Source organism: Melanerpes formicivorus, unplaced genomic scaffold (assembly GCF_026170545.1).
Source record: "Melanerpes formicivorus ecotype bairdi unplaced genomic scaffold, bMelFor1.0.p_v2 SCAF_42, whole genome shotgun sequence".
In the NCBI taxonomy this organism is placed as follows: Eukaryota; Metazoa; Chordata; class Aves; order Piciformes; family Picidae; genus Melanerpes; species Melanerpes formicivorus.
The window spans coordinates 4622422-4650281 of NW_027142394.1; the positions used below are offsets into that span (position 1 = coordinate 4622422).

Below are 27860 nucleotides of genomic sequence, written 5' to 3' on the forward strand. Positions count from 1 at the left end.
GGCACTGATTAAGGCTTCTCAAGAACAGTCTTTGTAAAGTCTTCCAACACCTCGTCATGACAAAACCAAATATGCAGTATTAATACTGGACCTTAAAGGGGAAACTCACTTCCTGAAGTTACTAAAATATATCAAGTGCAGTGCTATCACTAGCTCAGTAACTTTAAAATCCTGTTTCCCCCCCGATCTGAATATGTCCCTGCATTTTGTCTTCATCAGTTGGAGCCAAACCAGAGTACTTTGATGATAGATGTTCAGCTTCAGCTTGGAAAATCTTACTCTGTTTGCATTTTTCCTCTTAAACCACAGAGACATTTTATAAAAAGTAGGCAAATATGTCTGTCAGAAAGTTCTGTACTCACATTCCTGTTATAGCACAACAAAGTAGCAGGAGAAGACATAAAGATGTCAGCAGTTGTAAGATGCCGCAGGCAGCACTTGGTGGTGGGATGCTGGGATGCTGAGATGCTGAGGCTTAGGCCCAGTGCACAGCCACCCCCTGTTGGTTGGCAGCTGGGAAGCCCCCAAGCCTGGAGCCTCTCAGGGCTTTCTGGCTGAGGGGCAGGGGCCGGTAGAAAGATGCTTCCTGGGTATGTTCATTCATTTAAAACCTACCTTAACTTCTGATTCTTAAACAACCAGCTATTAATTTTTAATTCTCATGACTGCAAGAACTCGACTCCATTTGCTTCACTACAATCTGGCCTCCCCTGAGAGTTTGGGGTTTTTTTTTCCATTTTTTTCCCACAAGTTCAGAGCTTGCCTCAGCACAGCCATGCATTGTTCTGTGAAATGGTACAATTTAATTTAACTGACACTGCAGCTTTGGGACTAAAAAAATCTGAAGTGTTTCATGTTGTTTCCTAGGAAACCTTAGAAAGCCTGGAATCATCAAACTGTAACACAGCCTGCAGAACAAAGTATTGTTTTGGATCTAGACTGGGGATCTGCCTGGGATCTACCCTAGACCTGAGTGATTCATAAAAATCCAGCTGACCCTGAAAGACAGACTCTGCTTACTGAGTTTTTCCCTCACCTATCTCATCTCAGTTGAGTAGCTGGGATGTTTGTGACTTTGAAAACTTTACCAAGGAAATGACTCAAACCGAAAACCTTGCTCCGTGCTTGAAACTGACATTGTCCGTAGCAGGCTTTATACACAGGAAAGCTTTTAATGCTGTAACTTAATGATCTGTAGAGGAAATGAATCCATAAACCCACGTTAGAATGAAGGAGAACACAAGTTCTCCAAACCTCAGTAATGTAAGCCTCTATCTTTGGATTCGTTTGTATAAAATACACTTTGTTTCTGTGAGAGAGAAGTTCTTTCTGCACAGGGATTTAGAAACATCACTGCAGTCAGCAGCACCACTGCCAAATAAATGCTCTTTTTCCTCTGGACTTCACTAAGGAAATAGAGTTGTACTGTTAAGAGGAATCTTATATTTTTCAGAGAACTTTCATGCAACAAAAATGCAGAAAGGATAAAATGTCTTAATATTCCCTGAGCAGCACTAAATGTGATCTGGAGCACAAACACAGTCAGTTAGTGTATTAGATAAAGCAGACTCAAACCAGTATTTGATCCTGTGAGGACACAGCCATGCTTGTATATGTAGATGAAAAACAGATCTTCAAAACATAGATAGGCAATTGTGTTAACTATGACTTGCAACAGTATAATGCACAGCAACTTTTAACAGACCTAAATGGTTTGAAGCTGAGGGAGAGCAGGGTTAGACTGGATCTTAGGAAGTAGTTCTTCAGTATGAAGGTGGTGAGACTCTGGAATGGGTTGTCCAGGGAGGTTGTGGATGCCTCTTCCCTGGGGTTGGTTGGAGGCAGCCTTCAGCAGCTGAGTCTAGTTGAGAGATGTCCCTGCCCATGGCAGGGGGGTTGGAGTAGATGAATCAGCACCAGAATAAGAGGACACAGTCTCAAGCTGTGCCAGGGGATGTTTAGGCTCAAGCTGAGGAGACTGTTCTTCATTGAGAGAGTTGTTGGCCATTGGAGTGAGCTGCCCAGGGATGTGGTGGAGTTGCTGTCCCTGGAGGTGTTCAAGAGGGGATCGGATGTGGCACTTGGTGCCATGGTCTAGTAGGCATGAGGTCTGGGGTGACAGGTTGGACTTGATGATCTTTGAGGTCTTTTCCAACCTTGTTGAGTCTATGATTCTAAAGAGTAGCAGACTGGTAGTACCAAGCTTAAGCTTTTGTTGAGAAGCTTGACATCATTAAGTCTTTCATCACAGAAACATTGTCTTAAAAAACAATCACAGCTCTAATTCCTAATCAATAGGGTGGGTTTCTGACCCATTTCTTCCCTCCCCATGTCACGTCAGTACTTCTTTGTCAAGGACATGGAAACAAATGAAGGAACTCTATTGATTTTTGTCATCTTTGTGGGATTCTATAGAATTTCTCTTAGGTGTAAGCACCTTGGAAATAAATAGAGTCACTAAGCAGACCAGACTTACATGGTCCATGTAGTTCTCTGTGGTTGAGAGAAGGGCAACAAGGCTGGTGAGAGGCCTTGAACACAAGCCCTATGAGGAGAGGCTGAGGGAGCTGGGATTGTTTAGCCTGGAGAAGAGGAGGCTCAGGGGTGACCTCATTGCCCTCTACAACTACCTGAGGGGTGGTTGTGGCCGGGAAGGGGTTGGTCTCTGCTCCCAGGCACCCAGCACCAGAACAAGGGGACACAGTCTCAAGCTGTGCCAGGAGAGGTTTAGACTCGAGGTGAGGAGGAAGTTCTTCACCGAGCGAGTCGTTCGTCATTGGAACAGGTTGCCCAGGGAGGTGGTGGAGTCACCATCCCTGGAGGCGCTCAAGAGGAGATTGGACGTGGCACTTGGTGCCATGGTCTAGTCATGGGGTCTGTGTTGATAGGTTGGACTCGATGATCCTCGAGGTCCTTTCCAACCTAAGTTATACTGTGATACTGTGATACTGTAATACAGCCTATTTAACTGAGCAGTGCAGTAACACTTCCTCAAATATCAAAGAAAACCACTTGATGATCTACAATGGAATTAATTTGTCAGTCTGGATATTTCAGAAGAAATACTGCAAGTTCTTGGAAGGCTGAGAACACAGTGCTTTTAACTCTGTTTTGAACATAACAATCAAAGGCACCACGGGGTTTGGATAACGATTGTTCTGGCTCTCGTCTCTGCACAATCCACTTTAACTAGTGGCAGTTTTATAAAGGGAATGTGAGATACAAATTGGCCACAGGGAGCCCTGGAAAAAAGACAAACTGTAAACTATAGACATAGCTATATGTAATTAGGGCGTAACAATAAAATTGCCATCATATAGTAGCTTTTATCAAAATGTGTTTTATAAACTCTAATTAAGCAATGAGATGCAATTATCTCGTTTTCCAAAGATGATTATTAACTGTTTAACAGCAGCACTGACAGTCTAAGTGACCTTCTCAAGTACAAAAAAAAAACAGCAAAAAAATAACTTATGTCCTTTTTTTTGGCCATTGTTTCTACCTATATCAGAAAAACATTTTCAAAGGTCACAAGGCTTTTTTTTTTTTTTCCCCCCTCCAGCTAAATTGAAATTGGTCCATTCAAATGTTTCAATCCCTGCATCTTGACACTGACATTACCCTTTTGCCTGTCAAAACTTGCTGCTCAGGGAGTTTCAAACCAAATTTATGGTCTAAGTGCAACTTTGTTTTTCATAAGGTGGCTTGTCTTGCGTTCAGACGTTATTTGCTCGGGTATCTAGTCAGTGTTTTTTATCCCAGTGCATTGTGTCCACGTGGTGTTGAACAGCATCTTTCTTTCGAGATTTACTTCTGCACAAACTTGAGCATCACGAAGGATGCGGAAGGAAAACGCAGGCTGGAGAAATCCTGCAACAAATCCAGCGCAGGCATCAGCCTCCACACCTCCTCTTTCGTAACCAGGGCTGCCAACTCAGCCAGCGCCCAAGAAGGAACAGGCGCCCCAGGCCGCACCAACCCCAGATCGGGTTGAGGCCACAGGGCCAGCTCGGCGAGGAATAGGGCCGCACCCCAAAACCGCCCAGGACCGAGGGAAGCGGCGCCGGCAATGGCCTTTCCCACACAGAAAAAACCCCGCAGGGCTGGGAAGTTTGACAATCTCCTGCACTGCCTGCGCCTCACAGGAAAAGAGACAGTGAATGAGGGCAGAAGCGGAGCTGCCACGGCTCCCCCCGTCCCCCATCACGACGTCAGCTATAGGGCAGGCAAGGAAAACAGAGCGAAACCAGCCGCACACCCGTGCCCTCACAGCCCCGCCTGCATCCGCCTTCAAGCCCCACGAGGCGCATGCGCGCAAATCTCGAGCCCATTCCGTCACCCGAGCTTCGCCGGGCCTGCCCAATCAGGAGCCGCGCCTACCGCGGCGCCAAACCTACAAAGGGCGGGGGTGTAGCGGCGACTTCGTGCACTGGGCTGGGGGTTCCCTTGCGCCCCGCCCCCGGGGCTCCCCCGCCACGTGACAGAAGACGTGGCTGCCTCGTTAAGGGGCGATGCCCAGTAGGAAGGTACCTGCGTGCGCGTGCCAGGGAGGGGAGGGGGCTCCGGTGGTCGGGGCGCGGTGGAATCTCTCCGGCCCAGCCTGCCGGCTCTCGGGGCCATGCTGCGGCTCCAGCTGCCCCGCCGGCAGTACGCCGTGCATCCCGGTCGCTCGCCGCGCCTCGGCCCCGGTACGGGGGGGCGAATGGTGAAAGAGGGGCAGCCCCGCAGACCCGAACCTAGAGCTCTGGCTGTCGGTGCTCCCGTCGCCCGAGCCTGGGGCTGGGGTGTGAGAAAGGCATGCAGCTGGCTCCCCGGGGACTGTGATCCCGGTGGAGGGCGGTGTTCCGTGACCGGGTAGGCTATGGCTGGGCCCGCCGAGCTCAGCCTGCGGGCAGGCGCCTGCCGCAGAGCGGCTCAGCGGCGCCTCTTGCCGGACTCTGGCCGCACCTGCGGCAAGGGAAGGAACGCTCGTTCCGGCTCGGTAGAGGGTATCGGCACCCGCTGGAGACGCCGCCGCCGTGGTGTTCGCAATTGCGCAACGTTGACCTTTTATTCGTTATTGCACAGTGAAAGCACAGCTGGACCGAGCGGAAAGTGTATAGCCTTACTTGCTAGGCGACCGAGAAAAAGCGCAGGGAAAATAACAGAAAAAGAGACCTGGTAAAATTGCCAGGCTTGGTGTTCTTCGGAGCAGCCTAGCTTCTCTGGGCATGAGTATGAGTAGAGGGAGTAGTCCCCTGTGCTGCTTTTTTTGTTTGGATCCTCTCACTTGGGTAGTTTGGTGTGTGAAGTGATGCTTTCAGGGCAGTCAGTGGGATGCCGTCTCCGATTTGCAGTGCTCATGCCGGTATTGAGTTACCGGTGAAAGGCTGCAAGTGTCATTATTTGCTATGGGAATGCAAATGGAGTTCAAATGCCACCTGGATTCTAAAACATTTATTTTCCCTTTTAGTGTATGGACGAAATGGTGTGAATATTTACTAACTTTTAAATGCATCTGCACTTAAAATCTTTTTAGTGGAAGAAGACATCAACAACAAGCTTAAAATAGCCTCCTCTACTTAAACTACCTTGTAATACTGACACTATAGGTATTTTCTTCTGCAAGGTTTTATGCTCTTCTTTAGTGAAGAGTTGCACAGTCAACTGCCAAGGTTTAGCCAACTCTTGTAGTGTGATGACAGCTTTTGATAGCAGTAGCTTCTTTTGCAGTCAGGTATGATTGTTATTATATTGATAAAAACTTCCTGGGGGTTCATTCTGTGGGTTTGGAGCAGCCCCAAGAAAAGTGGGATTGTCTAGAGTGTAAAGGGCTGTGTCGTGTGTAGTCTTTGAACATACAGTCCCAGTGACTTCATACAGGGTGCTTATGGCTAACAAATATTTGGTAGAACTAAAACATACTCTGGTTGAGTAGAGATGTTCTAGATAGGACCATCTGTGAGAAGCTTGGCCAGCCCCATATTAAGTAGTTTGTTGCATGATTGCTTTGTATATTTGTTGATTTTCCAGTGTGTTACTGTTTTCCTCACACCTGCACCCATGTGACCTGGCCTATGTTTATCTTACTGGAAGTAACTAAATGGGTAACTGAGGAAGGATTGTTTCCTGTGCTTTTTGTCTGGAGGGTTTGAGCCTAATTCCCCTAAAGCCAGCAGGAGAAATGTAGGTTTTTTTTTTGTCCTCCTTTAGAAGGAACTGCTCCAAAGATGAAATGCAATGTTTTTGTGAACAGAATTCAACAGACAACTTCTGTAGAAGGAAGCCATCCGAGCCTCCCCTTTAACTCAACATTTTAGGCCTTACTATGTCTTCAAATACTCTATGTAATTCAAAGGTTCTTTTGCCTATCTCTTGATTTTTCTTGAGATATGCCAGGTCTACATGCTTTTAGCTCCTTTAAGCCTGATTCAGTGATATTTAATACCAATATCTTGTTTCTTAAGACATAAGACTAATAAATTACAAAAGATATTTTTGTGCCCTGTTTTTATGCCAGAGGAAGATGATGATGAGCCTTGTGATTGAGATGAAGAAAACTCACTTTTGTTGCTGTATTTCTTTGGGTACAGCATGGCCTTTGGACTAGCTTCATTATAAGTATTTATTCCTGAGAAACAAGGTTTTTAAAACCCTGATTTCTCTCCTGCCTTGAAGGAGGCTGGAGTGGATTAAAGAGCTTTTAGAGCTTTACACTTCTGTGTGCCAGCCAACATACTCCTGCAGTAGAGGTCCTTGGATGCCAGACCTCTGTGTCTGGGGAGCAGCAGCCTTGGAGGCTTTGCAGGGGAAGGGTGACAGTGCCTTCCTTGACATGGGCACTGTCCCACCATGGCCAAAAGCAAAGAGCTGAAGACAGACCCTGCAGAGCTGCTCCAAGCTCACTCTCACCTGGGGCTGTGGCCACACTCTTGCAGCTGCTACTGTAGGGCATTTGTCATTTGAAGCCTGGTGACACTAGCTGTGTATGGAAGGTGTGGCTGCTGTTTCCTTTCTGTTCTTTGGGCTATAATATTCATCCAGGTGCACCCCTGCCCTGGTGTCATTTGTGTTCTTGAGAATTTCATGTCTCAACTTCATATCTATGGCTATCTGTAGCTCTTTCTGTTGCACACAATGTTCAGATTACAGATCTGTAATAAAAACACATTTGTGGCATTTACATTTATATATTCACATAAACATTACTTTATGCATGTTGAAGTTATGTAGTGGCTGGAAATTTCTGTGTGGTATCAGAAACTCTGATTTTCCTGTATCTGGGGAGCAGGGCCACGTGATGAGACAAATAGGTAATTAACCACAGTTGTCAGCAGTACCAAGGGTTCTTCAGGTTGTAATTAAGCTGACATGGTGTCAAGCAGCTGCTGGAGTGGTCCCACTGGTCCTTGCATCCTTTATTGTGCTGCTGTGCCAGCTGTAGATAACTAGTGCTTCTTCCCAGAGAAGTTTTCTGCCAGTTTGGTTCCTTGTCACTGTGTCTGCATAGAAGTCTGCTGAGTGCTTGAGAAGGGAGAGAGGGGACTGCAGTTGTCTGGTTTGCCATGAGACCACCTGCTCTGAGACATCCCTGTAGGGCTACTTTGAAAACCTGAGCAGCACCTGCCTTTATCCAGGCTAGCAAAGTGGAGGATTAAATAACACAATTCTGTTGTTGAGTCATTAACTATTAAGACTGTTTCTTGCCTGTCACGGCCTTGATTATTTAATGCCTTTGAAAGAATATTCCCGGCTGTTTAAAAGTTACTTCCAGTGCCACTTCACATTGCACAGGGCCATGATGTGTTTCAGTTATTTGCCTTGTCCATGCTTGCTTCTGTGCAGAGCCATAAGTGCTTTCCAAGAGGTTCATGTCTAAGCATTCTAAAAATTGACCTTGGGGATAGCATCTTCAGCAGGAGGAAAACAGGGTTTAAATTCTGTGTCACAGTGTAAACCTTTCTTGTTTAAACTGTCATAGGCTCCTTACTTGATGCCATGCCTTTATTAAAGTACTTTTGATTCCTTATTTAATACCATGTCAGATGCAAGGTTGTGCTGCTTTTTATACATGTGTGGAAGTAGTTGTGGGGTTGGTTGGCCTTTGATGATAAACCTCTTGTAGTAGCTACTTTGCAGTGTGTATACCCTCAGTGGTTTTAGTAGAGACTCTTAGCAAGGTCAGATGCTGTCAGAGGCAACTGCAAAGCTCACTTCTCTTACCCTGTCTTCTCACTGTGTGACAACAGGACCAGCTCACCAGAGGGGGTGAAGCAAGATGCTGCTCACTGCATGCTTTGGAAAGTGCTTGTGTTGTTCTTGCAAGTGCTCACAAGATCTAAAGGAAACAAAATATATGTTGTCAAATACAAAATGGACAAAAGTTGCCAAAGACTGTCTTTGTTTCTTAGTTCAAAGTATGTTACAGTCTTGATTTCCCAGCCTGGCTGAGAATGTATGTGCTGATTAACATAACATTGGAGTAATTCTCAAGTACAGCTAGGAGCTGTGGTTGCTTGAGGAAGACTATCAGGAGAAGAAAGACATTCAGGCAGATAATGTAGTCAACATTTTGTAAGTTTCAGTAGCATAGTGGGCTAAGATGTTTATCATGCTCAGTGTTAATTTATGTGTGTAAAAGGCTGCAGAATCTGAAAGGTAACTTTGGATGTGATAGCAGGCAGTTCCCTCATCTTCAGCTCTTCTCATCTATTGCATGTAATTAGCACTGGGTGCTGATCAGCATTCTTATTTGTGACCTATCTAATAGTCCAAAGAACTTCTAGCAGCCTGTAAGGGGGAGGCAACACTGTCTACTAATTTCTGGGGAAATGACTATGAAAGCAAACATAATTCTAAGAGCTGGAAGAGTCTGGGTTCTTTTGGTTGTTTAATGGGGAGCTGTACAGTGATATCTAGCTTGACCTGGATCACACAGAATGAGATTAAATGCAGCTTGGAATGAATTAAGTTAAAGTGTGTATTACTGGGCTGGTCCTGTTTAGGATCATATTTTCCTCTCTGCTGGGCAATTAACAGGTATTACAACTGTAACTGATCAACAGAACATGGTGTACTTAAAAACGACTGCATTTTCACCTGACAGTGCTGATAATATTTAGTATTGCAGATACAATAGTTGTAAGTGTTCAAGACTCTTATTCCCTCAGCTCATTAAAAATTGGAATTTGCTTGCAAGTCTTCCTCAAATTCTAAGGGGGTAGTCTAGGTTAAGTAAGCTTAACTTAAAGAATTGTGTGTACACTGTCCTCAGTGGGTTTGCTTTCCCTTGCAGCGGAAGCGGTGTTGGAATGCAGAATGCACTCCCTTCCCAGATGACACACCCCTACAGCTGAAAAAATCGAGTGTCAGGACATCAGTGGCTTCCACTTCCATTTCCAATGCGTGGCTCAGGTGTGGGGATGGTTTTCAGAGCACACCGGTGCTGGAGGTAAGATGCTGGCTTACCAGTGTAAGGAAGAGATGTGAAGTGACAGTTGAACCAGTTGCCATGCATGACTGGATTTCAAGATGTTGCCCTTTTTTGTTTCTTGCATTGTTTCCCAATTAACAGCATATTGCTGGCTGTCAAAGCAGACAAAAATGGGAAGCAAGGTTACATAAGGGCATTGTCTTAACTGGTTAGTGTAATTTCTTGAGTACACATCAATATGTTATCGCCTAGATAGCTTTTGTCACTTGGAAAGTTTCAGTATGCTGAGGGCTACAAAAGTAATTTCTCATTTGGGATGTGCTGCATTTCCTAGCAAAAATACTGAACATAAATCCTCTCACTTGCATCTGATGATTTGTTGTTAGGTCTAAAGAGTGTTTGCAGTAATTAATTCACTGTAGGGAATCTTGCTTGTTGCTGACTCTGCAGACATGTATTTGGGTCTGATGCTCTTTTGGAAGATATGTCAAATTGTTCTTCATTTTGTGTGCATTGGTCTCATTGGTCAGCCAGCTCTGGGTGAGAAGTGCTTTGTGTTGAAAATCACTTTCAAAGTTGCCTTTATTTCTTGTTTTTCTGGTACTGAGCAGTCAGTGTTGCATAGCTTGTGGGATTTAATGGAATCAGAGACAGGGCCATTGAATAGTCTTTCTCTGCAGCCTTTGAATAGAGCACGTGCTTTATCAAGTGTGTTCTTCCTGTCTGCTTTTGACATTTTAATGCTGAAAATACTGGCTCTTGTTCTTTGCAAGGTCAGATGTGATTCCTTTCATTGTCACAGTAAATTAACCTTCCTAAACAATGAAAGTTTAGCTTTTATTTTACTGTTCTCCTGCTTTATTACCTCACATTGAGTCTAGTAGATAGAGAAACTGATTTGAAGCTGTGCCACTAAGTTGTGGTGGGTGAATAACAAGAGTTTTGAGTATATTGCTGTATGTTAAATTGTCTTTACTTGTCATGATTAAATGTCTCTGCCTCTTTTTTAATATAGTCCCTGACACCTACAGATAAGAAATCCAGGTTTAAGAAGCATCTTGGACCACTCTTAACATCTACTGAAAGAGCAGCAGGTATAGCTATTTCATGTTAGTGTTGTCAGGAGATTGTTTTGCTCTCTTTCAAGGTGGAACGGGGCTGAAAATGCTAATTGCTTTCTTTGGTTATTGGAATCAGAAGCTAATTTGGATAAGACACAGCTGTGATGCTGTTGTGATTAGGCTCCTCTGTTCACCTGGAGTTGCAGGAATATATTCTGCAAAGCTGCAGGCACTCCAGCTCTTGAAGAGGTGAAAGAAGCATTGCTCATGTTGTGTATACTCTGTGGTCTGCAAGGACTGGATATTAAAATTGCTTACATTTTTAAGAGGAGAGAATGATAAACAAGCCTTAGCTGTCTAGATAGGGGGCAAAATTATTCTCAACAGGCACCAGTGTTTTGTAAGTATGAGAGAATACATATTTTATAAGTATGAGGAATAGATAGGAAAACAATTTTGTCAGCCTTCTGCTTTCAGTCTTGATGCACCTGAGTCTCTGTAATACCCAAGGAGATGTCATTGCATTTCTGCTCTGGGCCTCCCTGCCTTCAAATCCCCAGTGGCTGCCTAGGTTCCCATTTCCTACAAAGCTCTAGTAGGGTAGGAAGTGAAAAGCTCTGCCTTCCTATGATTGCAAATGTTATATGCTCCATGCTGAGCATTAATCTTTCTCCTTTAAGTGTCTCACATCAAAGGTACAATGGCTATTTGTGGTTACTCCTGAAAAGTTTAACTTCTTTTTAACCTCAGGTCAAAACTGGGGAGTACCCTTTACTGATGGAATACTTTGTTCTTCACTCTATAAAGTTCCAAACACAAGTCCAAGGACAGTCTTTATTTAAACCACTTATGATTTGAAAGGGCACACGTGAGAGCATTGGGAGTGAAGGGCAGAGTGACAGCCTCGCTGTATAAAATGCAGTGTTAGTGTTTAGTATGAAGAGCCAACATGAAATGATGTGTATGTATAAGAAATAAGTGGGAGTTAATGGTCCAGTATTAATCTCTGATGCCTGATGACACAAGTGATAATTCTTCCAGTTCAAAGATAGTGTAGTTTCATTTTTAAGTATTGTTACATTAAACTTCTGTACCAGACTAACAGTTTCCAAACTTTTCTTAATAGGATCTGCTGCTGCTGCGAGCTCTAAGGAAGCTGAGGACATTGTATGGACCTCTAGTGGCAGTGATTTTTCAGATGATGGAAGTAAAACCTTGTTACACAGCAAAAGAAGCCCTGCTTCCAAACCAGAGGAATCACCCAGCAGACATGATTTATTATTAGAGGACAGTAGTAGTGAAGGTAAGCTCAAACACAAGCAGATCTGTCAAGAAACCTTCTGTCAGCTTCAAGTGATACAGTGACAATTCTTTGAGGTCATTCTGATCAAATGACACTATCTTAATCCTATTTCAGTTAAGTCAGTGGTCATTTTTATCATGCATTCCACCTGAGCATGGAATAAACTTGTAGGATGAATTATGTACAAAAATTTTAGACCTTGGAGTAAAGGAACATAGTTGGGCAGGTTACACATGGAGTGAAGCATGTCAGTTCCTTGCAATACATGATAGCTTATTTGTCCCATTTCCTTCTGTGCTGTGGCACAGATACTGGGGTTGTGAACAGGGCTTTGTCTGCCCTGTCCTACTGACAGCTCTTCATTTCTCTGTGAAGGTTGCCACTAACAGCAGATGTTAACTTACACCAGATTTTCAGCTGTTCCAGGTCACTGTCTGAGGTACTTGCTTAGAACAGTTAATTCTGAACAAGTGCACTGGGAAAATCCAGTGCAACTGGAAACCTCCCCCTAAATAAACCCTAGGAGAACTAATAATAACTGGACTAAAAGCCCTACCTGCCTAAGCTGTTAAATATACTGCCTTGGGGGGAAGTTCTTTGAAATCTCTTTTTATTAAACATACTTTTTCTATCTTTCTTCACAATGGAGTGTCTGCTGGTAGGATTTAGCTTCTATGAGAGGCAGGATTATGAAATAAACATAAGGATCAGTTGAACATGTGTGAAAAATCCCAAAACAACCAAGCCTTGTCCAAGTTCAGCATAAGTGTAAGATTGCTCTAGCTTCATTCTTCTGAACAACTCTTTTGTACAACTGTTTCATTGTTAGATGAGTTGGAGTTCATTGACTGGGAGAAGGATAGTGATTCCCCTGAGAGGCATGATGGATCAGAGAAAGATGACAGCACACTTGAGATATCAGATTCAGACTCCTGCACAAATCCTAATTCCCTGCCTGTCAAAGAAAATGATGAGCTATGCATGGTAAGAAACTGTTTCAAATTTCAGGGGGGAAAAAAACCTCTTGTACTGTAACTGTGGAGGGCATTCATATTTGGTTGCACTTATTTGGAGCAATGTGAGAGCTTTGCTTGCCTTCTTTCTCCAGAAGAAATTCTGTACACAAGAATTTCCAAGGGTGTTCTTTTGATTGCCAAACCTCAAAACCAAGTGGTGCCCCACATACAGAGCTTGGTCACTGAATCACTGGATGACTGAGGTGGGAAGGAACCTTTGGCAACAGTCCAGTCAAACCCTCTGCTCAAAGCAAGGTCAGCTGGAGCTGGTGCATCAGGAATGTCTGGTTGGGGTTCAAGTATTTTCAAAGATAGAGATTCCACAAGCTGTCTGGGTAAGCTGTACCAGTGCTTGGTCACTGTTGCAGTAAAGCAGCTTTTTCTTGTGTATGAATGGCATTTCTTGTATTTCATTGTGTGCACAAAAATTGCTCAAGTGGGTAGGTTTCTCACCAGAGATACAGTGATTTGGATTCTTTACAGCCCCTGGCTGTGGCAAGTTGATGTCCAGATTTCCTGTAATGTGTTGTGAGACTGTCAACCTGCCTTTATTACTATGAGATTCTGAGTATATAAAACCGCAGTATTGTGAGCAGAGCATATTGTGAGTGAGGATGAGGGGCTGTGGAGCCTGCAAGAGACTGAAGGGGGATCTCGTCAATGGTTATCAATAGCTAAAGGATGAGTGTCAGGATTGAGCCAGACTCGTCTCAGTGGTGTCCAGTGACAGGGCAAGGGGCAGTGCATACAAACTGGAACACAATAGGTTCCACAAACATAAGGAAAAAATTCTTCACTTTGAGGATGGCGCAGCACTGGAACTGGCTGCTCAGAGAGGTGGTGAAGCTTCCATCTCGGGAGGCATTCACCTGGATGTGTTCTTGAGTGATTTACTCTAGGTGACTGCTCTAGGCAGGGATTGGACTGGGTGATCTTCAGAAGCTCCTTCCAGCCCTCGTGCTTGGGACCCTTAGAGGAGCCCATCGAAAGGCCAAGAAGCAGCGGCCATCTGGCAGCAGATGAAGCTGGGCTGGACGAAGGGAGGGTCTGGGAGCCTTGTTCGGGCAGGGCTCGAGGCTCTGCAGGCGCGGAGGGCACACGCTACCCGGGTCTGCTGGCTGGGTCGCCCCGAGCCCGCTCCGTCGGGCGGCGTTGAGGCTCCGGATCCGCGGCTCCGTGCTGCCGGCGAGGCCCCGGCAGAGGGCGCTGCAGGTCCTTGCTGCGCGGCCCCGGTCCCGATCCGGCCGCCGCCTCCCGCGGGCGCGGCCCTCCGGCGGCGGCTCTGCCCGCGGCGGACTAGCGCCGGGACCGGCCCCGGCAGGCGGGCTGGAGCTGTGCCACCGCCTGCGGGCAAGGGAGGGAAGCGGGCCGGGCTCCGTCCCGCGGTAGGGATGGGGCCGAGGAAGGCTGTTAGCGGAGCGCATTAAAGCCTTGCTAAAGATCCCCTAGACTCGTGTGTTCGTTCGTCATTAAATGTCTGTGAGGGTACAGAGGAGCCTGACAGTTCCGCTCCCGGAGGAGCGGCAGTCGCCAGCTTCCCTCTGAATCGGTCCCCGGCAGGGTCGTGCCGCCGTTCTGGGGTTGCTGCCTTGCTACACCTGGCCGGTCCCTAAAGCGGGTCTGGACCTGGTGCGTGACAACGTGCCAGCTGCTGCGGTCACGTCCGACGTGGCTTCCAGCTCACTCACGCATGGCTGTCGGTGCACTTCAGCATCTGTACCTTAAAGTTCAAGAGTTCGAGTGTTTTTCAAATTCGTGAAGAAGTGATATAAAATAGGTTAGATCCTGGGCAGCAGCATCAGAAGAGATCTCGTGGTCTGCATAAATCTGGGAAGCCAGAAGTGGGATTTGTGCAAGCAGTAAAAGTTGTTCTCCTTCTGTTATGGCAGAGCTGGATAAATGCTGTGAGACATGTTCATATAGTAAAGGTTGCTCAGGAAAAAGGTGTTTTTGACTGCAGCCAAATGTAATAAAGCTTTTAGCTCCAACCAGAGTAGTTACACTGCTATAAAAGATGAGGATACGCTGGGAATCTGGGAATGTGAGAATGCCTCTGCAGCTGGAGTGCCATGCTGTGGGAATTTGCATGGGTGGTCAGTTTCACCAGTGAACTTTCTGGGGATTTGGTTTATGCAGGAGGGTAAATCCTCAGTGGTTGCTGTGCCTGTTGCAGTCTTTGTTTTGCTTCACTTGGGGTAGGCTGATTTCTTAGGGGGGAAAAATTGCAGGCAAGCTGTTCAAGAGGTTTCCGAGTGAGAACAGAAAAGCAGTGTTCTCTATAGGAGGCCATTTGCTGTATGAGTAGTCTTTGAGAGGACCTGTTAATTTTGTGGCCTGGTTCCTGGTGGGGAATAGCAGGGAGGGGAAAGCCAAACGTGGATATATGATCATTTTTGTGGTATTTACTCAATCTCTGGAACCTAATGGAGTGTGCAGATAATCAAAAGACCATGAAATTTATTTTACCCCGCTTTAAAATATGCCAAATACCAAGAGGTTCTGGAGGGTTTAGGATTGCTGCCAAAATATCTTTAGGGTAGTGTTTACCCATGGTAGAAGTGCACTAGGCTTCTAATGGGAAATGTCAAAAGCTGTGTAACTCCACAGCTTGCTTTATTTGTATACCAGTAGAACAGATTTTCAAATTACTGTTCCTCAGTGGTAACTAACTGTGTGCAAAGACTTCATGTGAAGCTTTGGTGCAAAGATAAAGCCTCTGCCTATTGGGACTGTAGCTTCACGCTCTACAGATTTGCTTCACGTTCCAGGTCTGTGTCTTTCCTATCAAGTACCCACGTCTGACGTGTAAAGCTGCTTGATAGAGGGTAATGAGGAATGCAAGTTGAAGCTGGTCTTGTGGTGAGCAGCTGTTAGCTAATTTACGGTTTTGGTTCAATTCAGAAATTTTGAAGCAAACGTGTGCAAGATGTGACACGGTCGTGCTTTGCGTGTGCGAGATGCGACATGGTTGTGCTTTGCTTTATGTGTGCAAGATGTGACATGGTCGTGCTTTCCGTGTGCGAGATGTGACACGGTCGTGCTTTGCGTGTGCAAGATGTGACACGGTCGTGCTTTCCGTGTGCGAGATGTGACACGGTCGTGCTTTGCTTTACGTGTGCAAGATGTGACACGGTCGTGCTTTACGTTCCGTTGTATATTTTTAGGGCATGGGAGAGTTATTTGTCAACTTTCCTTTGACCTATAACCAGTGGAATTCTTGCTTAAGGTGATGTGGGACGAAGATCTGGCAAGACCTGATCCCAGATGGTTTTGTTCTGAGAAGTCCTCTGCTTTCAGATGCTTGCCTGGTTGACCTTTTTCTTGGAGATTAATGGTTAACCTTTCTCTTAGCACCATAATGTTAACTTTCTGCCATACATGTGTTCTGGAAGAGAATCGTGTAGTCATCTCAAAATTGATCTGACATATTTCCATGGATTAGTAATGGCTAGGTTTTGCTTGGTTTGGGCAGAGACTTGTCTCATGATCAGTTCTTATCACATGCAGAACTTCAGCTTGTCTCTGAATTGTTTTCAACTTCTAAGTATTTCAATGCTAGGGATTAAATGAAATCTAGTACTCCTGTAAGTGAATTCATGTTTCCTGCCATACTGCCTCCTAAACTGAGAACTTCCTCTGGCCCTGTGCACTGAGTGGCATCATCTTCTGTGCTCACATCCCTCCTTAACACACTCTGTATCTTAATCCCTTAAAGTAGGCCAGCATTTTTATAGAGTATATCATGGTGGTGTTTTGCAGACTAGGGTCTTTCCTTTTTGTCCTGTGCTAAATCTGCTTCTCAGTTTCTGATGGGTAGTCAGATTTGCTTGCTTTGTATGCAGTGAGATTTATCCCAAAATGGTGTGAAGAGAACCTTTCACCCTTTGTACTGCTAGTATGTAGGAGCTAGTCTCCTGTACTTGCTGTGCAGTGCTAATAAAGCTTAACTGATTACAGCAGACCCTTTTTATTGCAGAGCACGCTAATAAGCTTGTCTACTGATCTTAACTTCTAATTTGACTGAAAATTAATCAAGAAGCCAAGTGGTTAAGGGCTTATTTTCTTTAAATACATAACGACAAGATCCCTGAAGTGTCTTGCTCTGTTGGTAGACAACTGAAAAAGAGTTGCCATATTTTGTTTATGAAACTGAAATGGATCACCACCGAATTCCTAGCTCTCTGTGCTGCAGTGTGTGTATACTGACAGTGGGGAATGTTGAATCTTGTGCCAAAATCCTTGTAATGTTGTGCAAAAGGTTGATTTTTAGGCTTTCTCCTGAGTGAAGAACACATTACTTGAAGTCATAGTATCATAGTATCAGTCAGGGTTGGAAGGGATCACAAGGATCATCTAGTTCCAACCCTGCTGCCGTGGGCAGGGACACCCCACACTAGATCAGGCTTGCCAGAGCCTCATCCAGCCTGGGCTTAAACACCTCCAGGGACAGGGTCCTTCTTGCACATGGATGTACGTAGCTGTATTTCTTTGTATCTGAGGCCTTCTCATCTGTCAAAACAAGGTCCACTCATGTGCTTAATTCATGGATTTATTACTGTCTTTAGGGTTTTTAAAAGCAAATTTGACTCTGCCCTTCTGTGGTATTACATTGAGGAGGATTCAACATATCTAATGAAACTCTGAAGTGATGACTTGAAAGATGAGTACACCAAGATTTTGCTGTTATTTCTGGGCCTGCATTGTCCTTGATCTCTTGGTCCCTTGTGATGGTAATTATAACTATCATTGGCTTGGTAATTAGAATTGAGCCTAGAACTATTGTTGTGTAACAGAATTGAAAATAGGTTATCTCAAGGTAGGGAATCATTATTATGGCAAATGGAATTTGTGTCATCCTCTCAGACTGATGGCTTCACACTGATAAAGGGTGATGGTATGACCATGTTATTGCAAGCACTTACTCTTGTCAGTCCATTACCAAAGGAAGCTTATTAGAATATATACAAGAATACCCACAGGCTTACTATTACTTCTAAATGTGTGCTTCATAGAATAATCCAGGTTGGAAGAGACTTCAGAATGTCTCCAACCTGCGCAAAGCAGGCTCAGGTGCAAGGTCAGACAAGGTTGCTTAGGGCTTTGTCCAATTCGATCTTGGGAAAACCAAAGGTCTGAGACTGGATAACCAGTCAGGGCAACATCACTCTTCCCTCCCTGTCTCTTTCCTCCATGTCTCCTCCAAAATTGGAATGTTACCTTTCTGGATTGAACTGGTCTCTTCTAGCAGGGCACTTCAGGTGGGCTTTTTGAATCAAAAGACTGCAAATCAGTACTGGCACAGAAACAGATGCGTTTTGCATTCAGACTGGCCAGGTGGAAAGATTTGTACCTAAGCTGCTGGACAAAAATGAACTCATGCACCAACAGCTTTCTTCCACATCTGCAGGGGTGTCTTTGCACCTTCTGATCCAGAAGTGAAACCTTGGAGCTTAGTCACAGACAATAGTTTCCCTCTAAACTTCATTTCCATGATTTGCTTGGATTCATCAAATAGGAAGCAGCATGTTTCTGGGTGCACTGTGCCTCGCTGTACTCTTAACTGCCTTCTCCTAAATCTCCAGTTAAACAATCACCCTGTTAATTTTAAATCAGGATCAAAGACATTAGTTCAGCTAACATCTAAATGGCTCAGATGTTCCTTGCTTTGATTCAAAGTATCTTGGGAGGACATTTCTTTATAATTCCAAGGCACATCTCAGTGCAGGTGAATGGGCTCATTATCCTCCTCAAGAATGATGCACTCAGTCAAATGAGTGTCTTGACATTCATTAAGTGTCTTTTTAATGGTGTTTAAAAAAAAATCCTTGATGGCTGTTTTGGAGGAAGCCTCTTGGCTCACAGTTGTCAGACTTACAGGTGTTTGCATGTATATATGTGTGTTTGCTCTTGCAGGTGATCCTGAGCATCACTGAGGCAGCTGTGCTTTGTGCCTCACTTGTGAATTCCCTGGATATTTTATTAACTAAGTATAACAGAATCCTGTGTACCACATCCTGGGCATACTAAATCTGATGGATCACAGGAACCACTGCAGTGACATAAAGAGACTTCAGACTTCACTGCCTTCTGGTGTCATTCCCAGACTGTATTTTTGTTTGAAGTCCTGGGCTGTGTGCTGCTCATCCAGTCCCTGTGCTTTGTTTAACTTAAGGCTTCAACCGAGCCCCATATTCTTTATTTCACAGCTCTGGAGAGCAACATCTTTAAGTGCAGCTGACAGCATGGCTATCTTGGCATCCACCTATTGAATGCTTCCCTCTGTCATCTTTCCTCCTCCCCACGTTTGCCTGGTCTTTCAAACAGGATTCAAGTGGCCTGTGTGGCTTTTCCTGCAGCTGCATGCCACAGGAGGCATCTGCCTTTTGTCAGGCCAGGCACCTCTTGGCTTTCTTCACAGCACTGCAGAGGGTCTGTAGGAGTACTAGGAGAACCAAAGCAGTCTGTTTGCTCTGTTAAGACACTGACCTCCACCTCAAGAGGTGAAGCAAAGAAAGAGAACCTGTGTCTCCAGTTTGTAGGCTGCCTGGTGCTGGAGCAGAGGCTATGGGAAAGGGCAGAGCATGCACTGCTGGGAGTGCAGTGCTCTCAGTCTTTTCCAACCTGGTTTATTCTATTCTAAATCCAGAGGAGTTAACATGCACAGGAAGTTGAAAGCTTTTGTCTCTTCTCATCTGAGGCTTTCTGTTTGCATATCACATTACAGGTGATATGTTAATAGTTCTGGACTCTGCAAGTAGCTGAGGACCCTGAGGAAGCTCTTGTGTTTTGATTTGTCCAGCTTTGTCTTCCAAACTATTTCCTAAAGGGGTCTCTCAGAACTGCTCAGGCCAAGTTGGAGGAGAGATTGGTTTGAATTTGTTTTAAATCCTCTTTGAAGGAAATGGTGGAAGTTGTACTGGAATACATAGGACTAGTCTTAACCAGTTCTTGTTCTGATATGTGTGCTTTCTAAATATTCTTCTGGAAGGAGACCTGAACAGAATAGACTGGCTCATGGCTTGGATTCTCAAAGTCTTTAATAAAATCTTTTTTTGTGGATTGTAACTTTGCTCTACAAATTTTGATCTTTCAGTGGCTGGTTCTGTCTCACATCATACCAGTTTGTTGTGGCAGGCAAAGGTCTGAATATATTAGGGGAAAGTAAAATGCTCTTTCTTTATCAAGCATACTTGTTGCATCCAGGGGTGATAGAAGAAAACATATATCATGTCCTTTTAAGGTACTTTGTTGCTGCTCACATCTTTTCACAAGTGAACCTTGCTGGTCTGGGGATTTGTGGCAGCAACAGAATAAAGACACACAGCTATGTGGAAAAAATGCACATGTTAGAATAAACCTTTATTAGAATAAATCAAACCAGGTTGGAAGAGACCTTCAAGATCATCGTGTCCAACCCATCAACCAATCCCACCCACCCAAACAGCTAACCCATGGCACCAAGCACCCCATCAAGTCTCCTTCTGAACACCTTCAATGACGGCGACTCCACCACCTCCCCGGGCAGCCCATTCCATAGCGCAATCACTCTCTCTGTATAGAACTTCTTCCTAACATCCAACCTGAACCTCCCCTGGCACAGCCTGAGACTGTGTCCTCTTGTTCTGGTACTGGGTGCCTGGGAGAAGAGACCATCATCCGCCTGTCTACAACCTCCCTTCAGGTAGTTGTAGAGAGTGATAAGGTCACCCCTGAGTCTCCTCTTCTCCAGGCTGAGCAACCCCAGCTCCCTCAGCCTCTCCTCATAGGGCTTGTGTTCCAAACCCCTCACCAACTTTGTTGCTCTTCTCTGGACTCGTTCCAGCAAGTCAACCTCCTTCCTAAACTGAGGGGCCCAGAACTGGACACAGGACTCGAGGTGTGGCCTAACCAGTGCAGTGTACAGGGGCAGAATGACCTCCCTGCTCCTGCTGGCCACACTGTTCCTGATGCAGGCCAGGATGCCATTGGCCCTCTTGGCTGCCTGGGCACACTGCAGGCTTATGTTCAGCCTACCATCAACCAGCACCCCCAGGTCCCTCTCTGCCTGGCTGCTCTCCAGCCACTCTGACCCCAGCCTGTAGCACTGCATGGGGTTGTTGTGGCCAATGTGCAGAACCCGGCACTTGGATGTGTTAATGTAATGCTGCTTATAGAATGGCTATCAAGTAGGGCATTTAAATGCCCAAGGTTAACATTTAATTTGTGGCAAACCAGGTAAAACATGGAGTGGTAACAAAATCATCCAGCTATCCCTGTATTGCAGTTTCATCTTAGGAGTTTGTCACTCTTCACTGAAACAGAGCTGTTCCTTGATGGTAATGTTTAGGGTATCCTGGCTCTTTGTAGCATTTGCTGAATTGGGAATATCTGGGAATAAATGTAGAATGCTGTAAACAGAGGAAGACCAAAGTTTAGAGACTATTCTGTACTAACCACGAGGTTTTTCAACCCCCCTGAGGTTTTTTTTCCAGTGTGTTTCTCCCTCTTGAACAGATGAAGCTCTTGTATATCTGTGCTTGTCTTTATCTGGCATGGAAGAAGGCAGCTATGTGGGGGCTTTGTTTTGTGGCTGTTTTTAAGTCCTGCCACTATCTTTTGCATGCAAAGAATGCAGTTTGGTATGGTATGGGGAGCGGGACAGGACGTTTGTTCCCTCTGCAATGTGGATGTGTGCTGGATAGATAAGAGAAGTAAATGGGGGTAGAACAAATGGAATAAAGCTGAGATATTTATAATAAAACATAAGACATTTGGATGTGGGAACTTCTCTTGGGCGGGGGTTTGGCTTGCTTGGGGACAATGAGGCGGGGTGAAATCCCAATGTTTCTCATATCCAGTTTGGCAGGGTTTGTGTCATGTTCTGTTGCTCTTGCTTTGTGATAAACAGTTTCTAGACAAATGTCTGAATCATCTGTAGATGACAATCCAGATTTACAGTTCTTTTGTTATCAGGACACTTGCATTCCAGGCTAATAAGCCTGGTGATTGATTAACCCTTTCTGTGGAGGTGTTCCATAGTGGTGGGATAAAACTCCCTAAGTGTAACATTAAAGATGACTTTGCTCTGCAAGGATGTGCTAGCACACTCCTGTATATGCTAGCTGCATACAACCCTGCTCTCATGAATCTTTATTAGTGTATCACTATTTGACTTCAGCCAGGGTAGCAGCCTTGACTACTTCATGGTTTTATCTTTGTCCTTGATCTCTATCTTTGTCCTTGATCTCTCTGGAAATACGCTCACAGATAGTGAGTAGTGGGAGAACTATCACATGAAGTAACAACTTCATTATTTCCATTATTCCTAACTCACAGCTTTATTATTGCCACTTCCTGGATACATGAAGAAGCTGTTGCCCCCTGGCTGTTGATTCACTGTTCAGTCCCAGCTCCAGTGGCATATTTTTTGACTCAGTCCCAGTCATTCTCCTCCCACTCTGTCTCCTCTGCCTAGCACGGTCACTATTTCACTCCCTTGTCCCCATTCACCCTCACCTGGTCATTGCTTGGTCTCAACTCACCAGTTCTCTTGCCTAATACATCTGCTTTGTTCTGTGCTACCAGATGCTCTCCCGTGGATGCAGCTCTTCAGACACAGTGGCTACAGCAGCTCCTCACATCCAGTGTCTCACCAGCACAGTGCTGTTGTGGCAGTCTCCAGTGTTCTGCACACAACTCTTGTACTGATTCCTTTAGTAGGAATCTTGGTGGGGCTGTGGGGAATTTTGGTGCTTCTGAGAGGAAATGATTTGTTGTTTTGCAGACACATTGACACCTTCCTATTCATGGGAAAGGGACAACTGAAGCTAAGTGAGGAAAGCAGTGTAACTGTCTGCATGTGAAGGCAACAATGATAGGCATAGAGCAAATTCATCCTGACATACAGTAGCCATGGATGAGATGGGTTGAGGTGTGTTCTGGGGTTTAAATAGGCTTAACAGTTGCTAAAACACTGCAGTTCAAAAAATCCATTGTGTGTACATCAGCTGTACTTGTGGACAGTAGTTTTCATCCTCCTGTGCACAAAAAAAACCCAGCCCTGCTGTGTAACTAGAAAAGCTTAAGAGCAAGTTGGTAAGAGTGATCAGGTATATGGGATGCTTTCTGCAAGGGAAAAACTCCATACAATAGAAACCTTCATTCTCACAAAGATTGCTGTGGAGAGGACATGAAAGAAACCTGTGAGTCACAAACAGATAGGGAGAAGTAAACAGAATGACTCGCTACTGCATGCCTGAGAGACATCAAGTGAAACTAGCAGGTTGATTCAACGTTAAAAAGGAGTTTGTTCATCCCACCATATGAGCTGTAGAGCTCCTTGCCACAGGGATGATATGGATGCTTAAAGATTACATGAGTTCAAAACTAATTGGACACAAATTCATGGATGACAGATCTGTTAAGGATTACATACAAAGATCTTGTCACTGGTTGAAGCCACAAAGTGGAATCAGGGAGGCTGTTCTGTGGCAGCATTGCCACATGCTTGTCCTGTGTTAAACTCTTCCCTAAACATCTGACATTAATCATTGTTGGAGACAAAAGTAAGGGGCTAGAATGATCCTTGGTAGATTCTCCTACAGCTATTCCCATGTTTGTACTGTGGACTTTTCAACATGTATGAATTTTGTCCTCTTCCTGTTGCCACCCTCAATGCTTTTTCTGCAAAGCAGTTGAGAAGTTACATACCAAGAAAGCTATGTTGCAAATTCAGATTGCACTGGGTTGGAAGGGACCCTCAAAGGTCATCTTGTCCATGCCCCCTGCAGTGAGCAGAGACACCTCCAACTACATCAGGCTGCCTAGGGCCACATCAAGTCTGAGCTTGAAAGCGTCCAGGGATGGGGCCTCAACCACATCCTTAGGCAAACTGTTGAAGTATTTTACTACTCTCATTGTAAAGAACTTCTTCCTAACATCCAGCCTAGATCTACCCTGCTCCAGTTTCAAACTATTGCTCCTTGTCCTATCACTAAAGTTGATCCTCACTTGGTGCAATGCAGTGCTAGTAGTTGTGGCATCTATAGGGAAAGCATCATATTTCCTTTCACTCTAGTCTTTGCAGACAGGTACAGAGAAAAGAACAATATTATAGACAGTAATGTAACAGTTTTACAGAGCCACTTGTAAATCCAGGTTATATAGCTGGGTACCAGCTTCATCAGGGAATTTGGTTAATGTGTTCCTCCCTGATAGGACTTATCCTTGTAATGTAAGGTACCTGTGATGTGAGGGCAAGATATGAGAGATTTGTGTGGTGTTTACTTACTTTTTCTAGAAAGGAAGAATCAAGGCATCTCTTTGCAGTAAGAAACTCATCAGATTAGCCTGCAGTTACTGCAGGGGTTAGGGAGAGGCAGATGTGTTGTTCTCTTACCTAGCTTGTGGTGGATTAAAATATATCAGGCTGTGTAGACTTTTCCAAAGGTACAAATTTAGGACAAGGAAATAAAACAAGCCATAACTGCCACTCATATGCCTAGAAAGCAATGAGCTGGACAGCAGATAAGGTTGTCAGTTTAAACAACAACTAAATCAATGTTTTTACAAGAAACAAGTGAAAAAACACGAAGGGTGATTATTCCCATCTACTTTTTAACCTTTAGATGCACTTGAGTCTCATTCTCCATATTGTTTTCTCCCTGCAAACAGCACAACTAGATTTGTTTCTGACAATGTTTGACTTGTGGCTTATTTAGATTATGAAGTAAAAGGTTCTCTGTTTTTTCTTTTCTGTAAGAGCATTTCATTGTTGAAAAGCTAATAAAGGAGCTGTGGAAGGAAAAAGGGAGCATTGGAAAAGGGCATGGCTTTGCAATTTTAGATAAATGATTGCTAAGCCTATCAATGCTTCATAAATCTAATGATTTTGGAGAAGAAACTGGGTCTGGGAAAACATCTGCTTTAGTTTCTTTCATGTTAAAGAAAAAAGAAGTCGCTGAAAAAGGCAAATACATCACCTTGGATAATGAGGGTGGATTGATTCATCACTTCTATATGAGTCTTAAGTGAAAAATATTACTCATTTCCTTGTTTCCTATCGTGGGAATATGCTAAGTGTAAATGTTTAAGTTGGTGACCATCATAGTTCGTTGTGAGTGAATTGGAAGAAGTATCTGGGGAAATGGGGAGGAAAATCAGACCATGATTTTATGCAGTAGTGGCAGGCAGCATCTCCTATGCCACTCTTGTATTGTTCAAGTCACTTTTTGAAGCCAAGACTGGCAGTGAGATTTAAGGGGGACATTATACTATATTATTAACTACTCTACTTTTTCTTGTGTATGCCTTTGGTACTACCTTGAGCATTCTCAGGTTGGCATTTCTGCATGCTTAACGCAGCAGTGGCTTAGGGACCACGACTTAAAGTTTGGTAGTGAAGTACCAACACTTAACTTCTCTGCATGCAAATTGCAGTTTGTAAAAAGCTACTCAGCTGTTACTTAATTGCCATCAATTAACTTGCAATCATTTTGGAAGGTGGTGGAAGTTTTCTATTTGCCTTGCACACCCCAGACACTTTGAGCAGTCAGAAGTAATAATGCAGGCTTTGACACAGTCATGATCTGTGTCGTCATCACGGGGCTGGAGAAGTAGGACTGCTGGTGATATAATGTGTGGTGGTTTCTTCTCACATTTTGGGGAGGGAGGAGTGATTTAAGAGAACATTGAATGCTAATTTCTGCTGCTTTGTTACCATGCATATTTTAAATGAAAGAATAGCAAATGGATTTAATTTTTATGGGATTTGCAGCCAGTAGATCATAAAAATTCTCCATCTGCTTGTTAGCAGCACTGTGCTCCACTCTCTGTAGAAGATGATGATTATGCAGCTTATGTGTTTTCCTGAACTGGAATGAACTGGAATGAATGAATGAGATGTTCTGAAGGAGATTCCCACATGTTGGTGGTATTGTAGGGTTTAACTGCAAGAAAAGTACCATTGAATATTTTCTTTCCTCCAGCACTATGCCTTTTCCAAATGTACTTTGTTTCTCAGGCTCTTCAGCTGGCACAAAGTCGTTGAACAGAGGTTGCTGCTTTTTGCAGTTTTTGGTACAGGTCTCAGCACAACACTCAACTTTCCTGAGGCTTCTTTAGGTGTTGCAGCAATAACAAACCACGACTGCTTTGGGAACCTAGAGCTGGTGAGCCAGCTGTGGCCCCTTCCAATTACTTTCCTTGCTGATGTTAAGAAGTTGTACAGTATTTCCAGACTTCTGCAGTGTTTGGTTTAAAAGTGATTGTGCAGTTGTTTGTTTTCTGGAGTTAAAAATCCATTAAACTGAAAAATCAGCTGTTGGTCCCCTGGGAAGTTCTCCAGTTGCAGATCACATTCCTCTGAAGGAGTATACCAGGGAAGAAGTATTCCTTTGCTTAGTACTTCTTTGCTTCATGCATTTCATACAGACAATCTATCAGATAAGATGCTGAGTTCAACAAGTCTCTGATCTGACTTGTTCTTGATGTTCTTACTTTGTTCCCTTGATTTCTGCAACTTTTAAACTGCTGCTCTCTTGTACATTAAGTTCTCTGCTTCCAGAATCTCCTTGGTACGTTATCTTATGTGGCATTACAACAATGTTTATGGATTAAAGCAAAAGGAAGTTCTGGTTTGCTGTTGACATCTAAAATGTAGAGGTTGCTTCTATTCTATTTAGTGAAACTGAAAATTCATATCTGATGCCTCAATCTCTCTGGCAGATGTTAGTCCCAGTATGTTCAATTTCTAAAAAGAACAATGCTTTAACTTCTGCTAGTTCAAACTAGACTAATTGCATGTGTAGAAATAGATACAAACTATGCTGGAAAAAGCTAGAAAGGAGTTAGCTGTTGTTTTCTTTTAGCTTCCTATTTAGAGTTGTAAAGAGAGGAAGTTATACTGTGGAAAATCAACGCTTGCTAAAACTTAAACCACACAGAGGTCAAAGTAAGGCATAATAAAGTGAAAGCATTAAACTCAAGTGAAGAAGGTGATAGTTACTGATAGAAAAGAGGTCTGAAAAGTGAGAATGAAATTAAGACTGGGGAAACAAGCTTGAAATTCTATTTAAATGAGATGTGAGTACAAATCTGTTCTAGCGTCGTGAAACTGCAGAATCCAGAAGCCTGATGGGTCATAAGACATTGTTGCTGTGGTTAAAATGTGGTCAGTGCCAATGTGTGCAGCTGTTTTTAGAAAAAGATGTCAACCTGGACTGGCTTTTGAAAAAGAAAACACACACACACACATCCCCCTCCCAGCCCTGAGATGGAATTATTCAGAATAAAACCAAGTCATCGAGAAATATGTTCTCATAGGTAGCTGGTGATGAACATCTCCTTCACTGCAAATACTGATAACTTGTATTGAATAAATTGAAAGGTCTTGAGTTCTGTGTGCATAGTCAGGTGCAATTTGTCTGCCTCTGTCTGCATTCATGGTGACCACACATCATGTAAATCCGGTTGTGTTACCCTGTAGGCAGCTAGACGTTTTTTCCTTTCACCTATTTTCTGTGCTTTTCGTCTGGTAATAAGTCATTTCCAGACCCAAGAGGGATGAGGACTGACAGGTCAGGTGTTATAAAACAGCAATAGAATTACAATGCTTTGACTTGGAATATTGCAGAAGCTCAAATGCAACACTAACCTAGTTCTGGCATTATCCCAGTTTTACTCACCCATGGATGCGATTCGTATCTCTCATCTGCTGTTGCACTTCCTGCTCCTCTGAAGTCGTGTTTCTACGTTGCTCCTGCACTTAACAGCTCGGTCTTGTTTTGGATCTGTCCTAGATTCTTTTCTCTGACCCTCTAAATGAATATTTTAACTATTTAAAAATGGGGGAGGAGAAAGTAGGCAAACATGTTAGGTTGTCAGGTTCTACAACATTACTGACAGAAGGGCTCTTTGCTTTATTGGCAAATGATCCTACTCTCAGCTTAGCTTGACATGCTAACGGAGCTGCAAGGTGTTGCTGTTCTTCAGTAGCTGAGTTATAGAATAGAATTAGCCAGGATAGAAAAGACCTTTGAGATCAAGTACAACCTATCACTTGGTTTTAAGGAGGGTGTAACAAAGCTGGT

General features: G+C 44.1%; 1 protein-coding gene and 1 long non-coding RNA gene across 3 annotated transcripts in view; one reads left to right on the forward strand and one right to left on the reverse strand.

The window, feature by feature from the left end:
* The first annotated feature begins 4412 nt into the window (after window positions 1–4412).
* SPIDR (scaffold protein involved in DNA repair) overlaps window positions 4413–27860 on the forward strand; it is a 201768-nt gene continuing 178320 nt past the window's right edge. For both annotated transcript variants that reach the window (XM_068158790.1, XM_068158791.1), the window contains exons 1-5: window positions 4413–4526; window positions 9275–9430; window positions 10428–10506; window positions 11600–11776; window positions 12606–12760. In XM_068158790.1, the coding sequence (XP_068014891.1) occupies window positions 4512–4526; window positions 9275–9430; window positions 10428–10506; window positions 11600–11776; window positions 12606–12760 (582 nt within the window). In that variant the 5' untranslated portion in view covers window positions 4413–4511. The remainder of the gene's footprint in view (window positions 4527–9274; window positions 9431–10427; window positions 10507–11599; window positions 11777–12605; window positions 12761–27860) is intronic.
* Window positions 7967–27775, reverse strand: LOC137451359 (uncharacterized). The gene is made up of 3 exons (XR_010989793.1): window positions 27456–27775; window positions 9448–9564; window positions 7967–8317 (listed from the first exon to the last, which is right to left on the reverse strand). It is a non-coding gene; the product is annotated as an uncharacterized lncRNA (long non-coding RNA).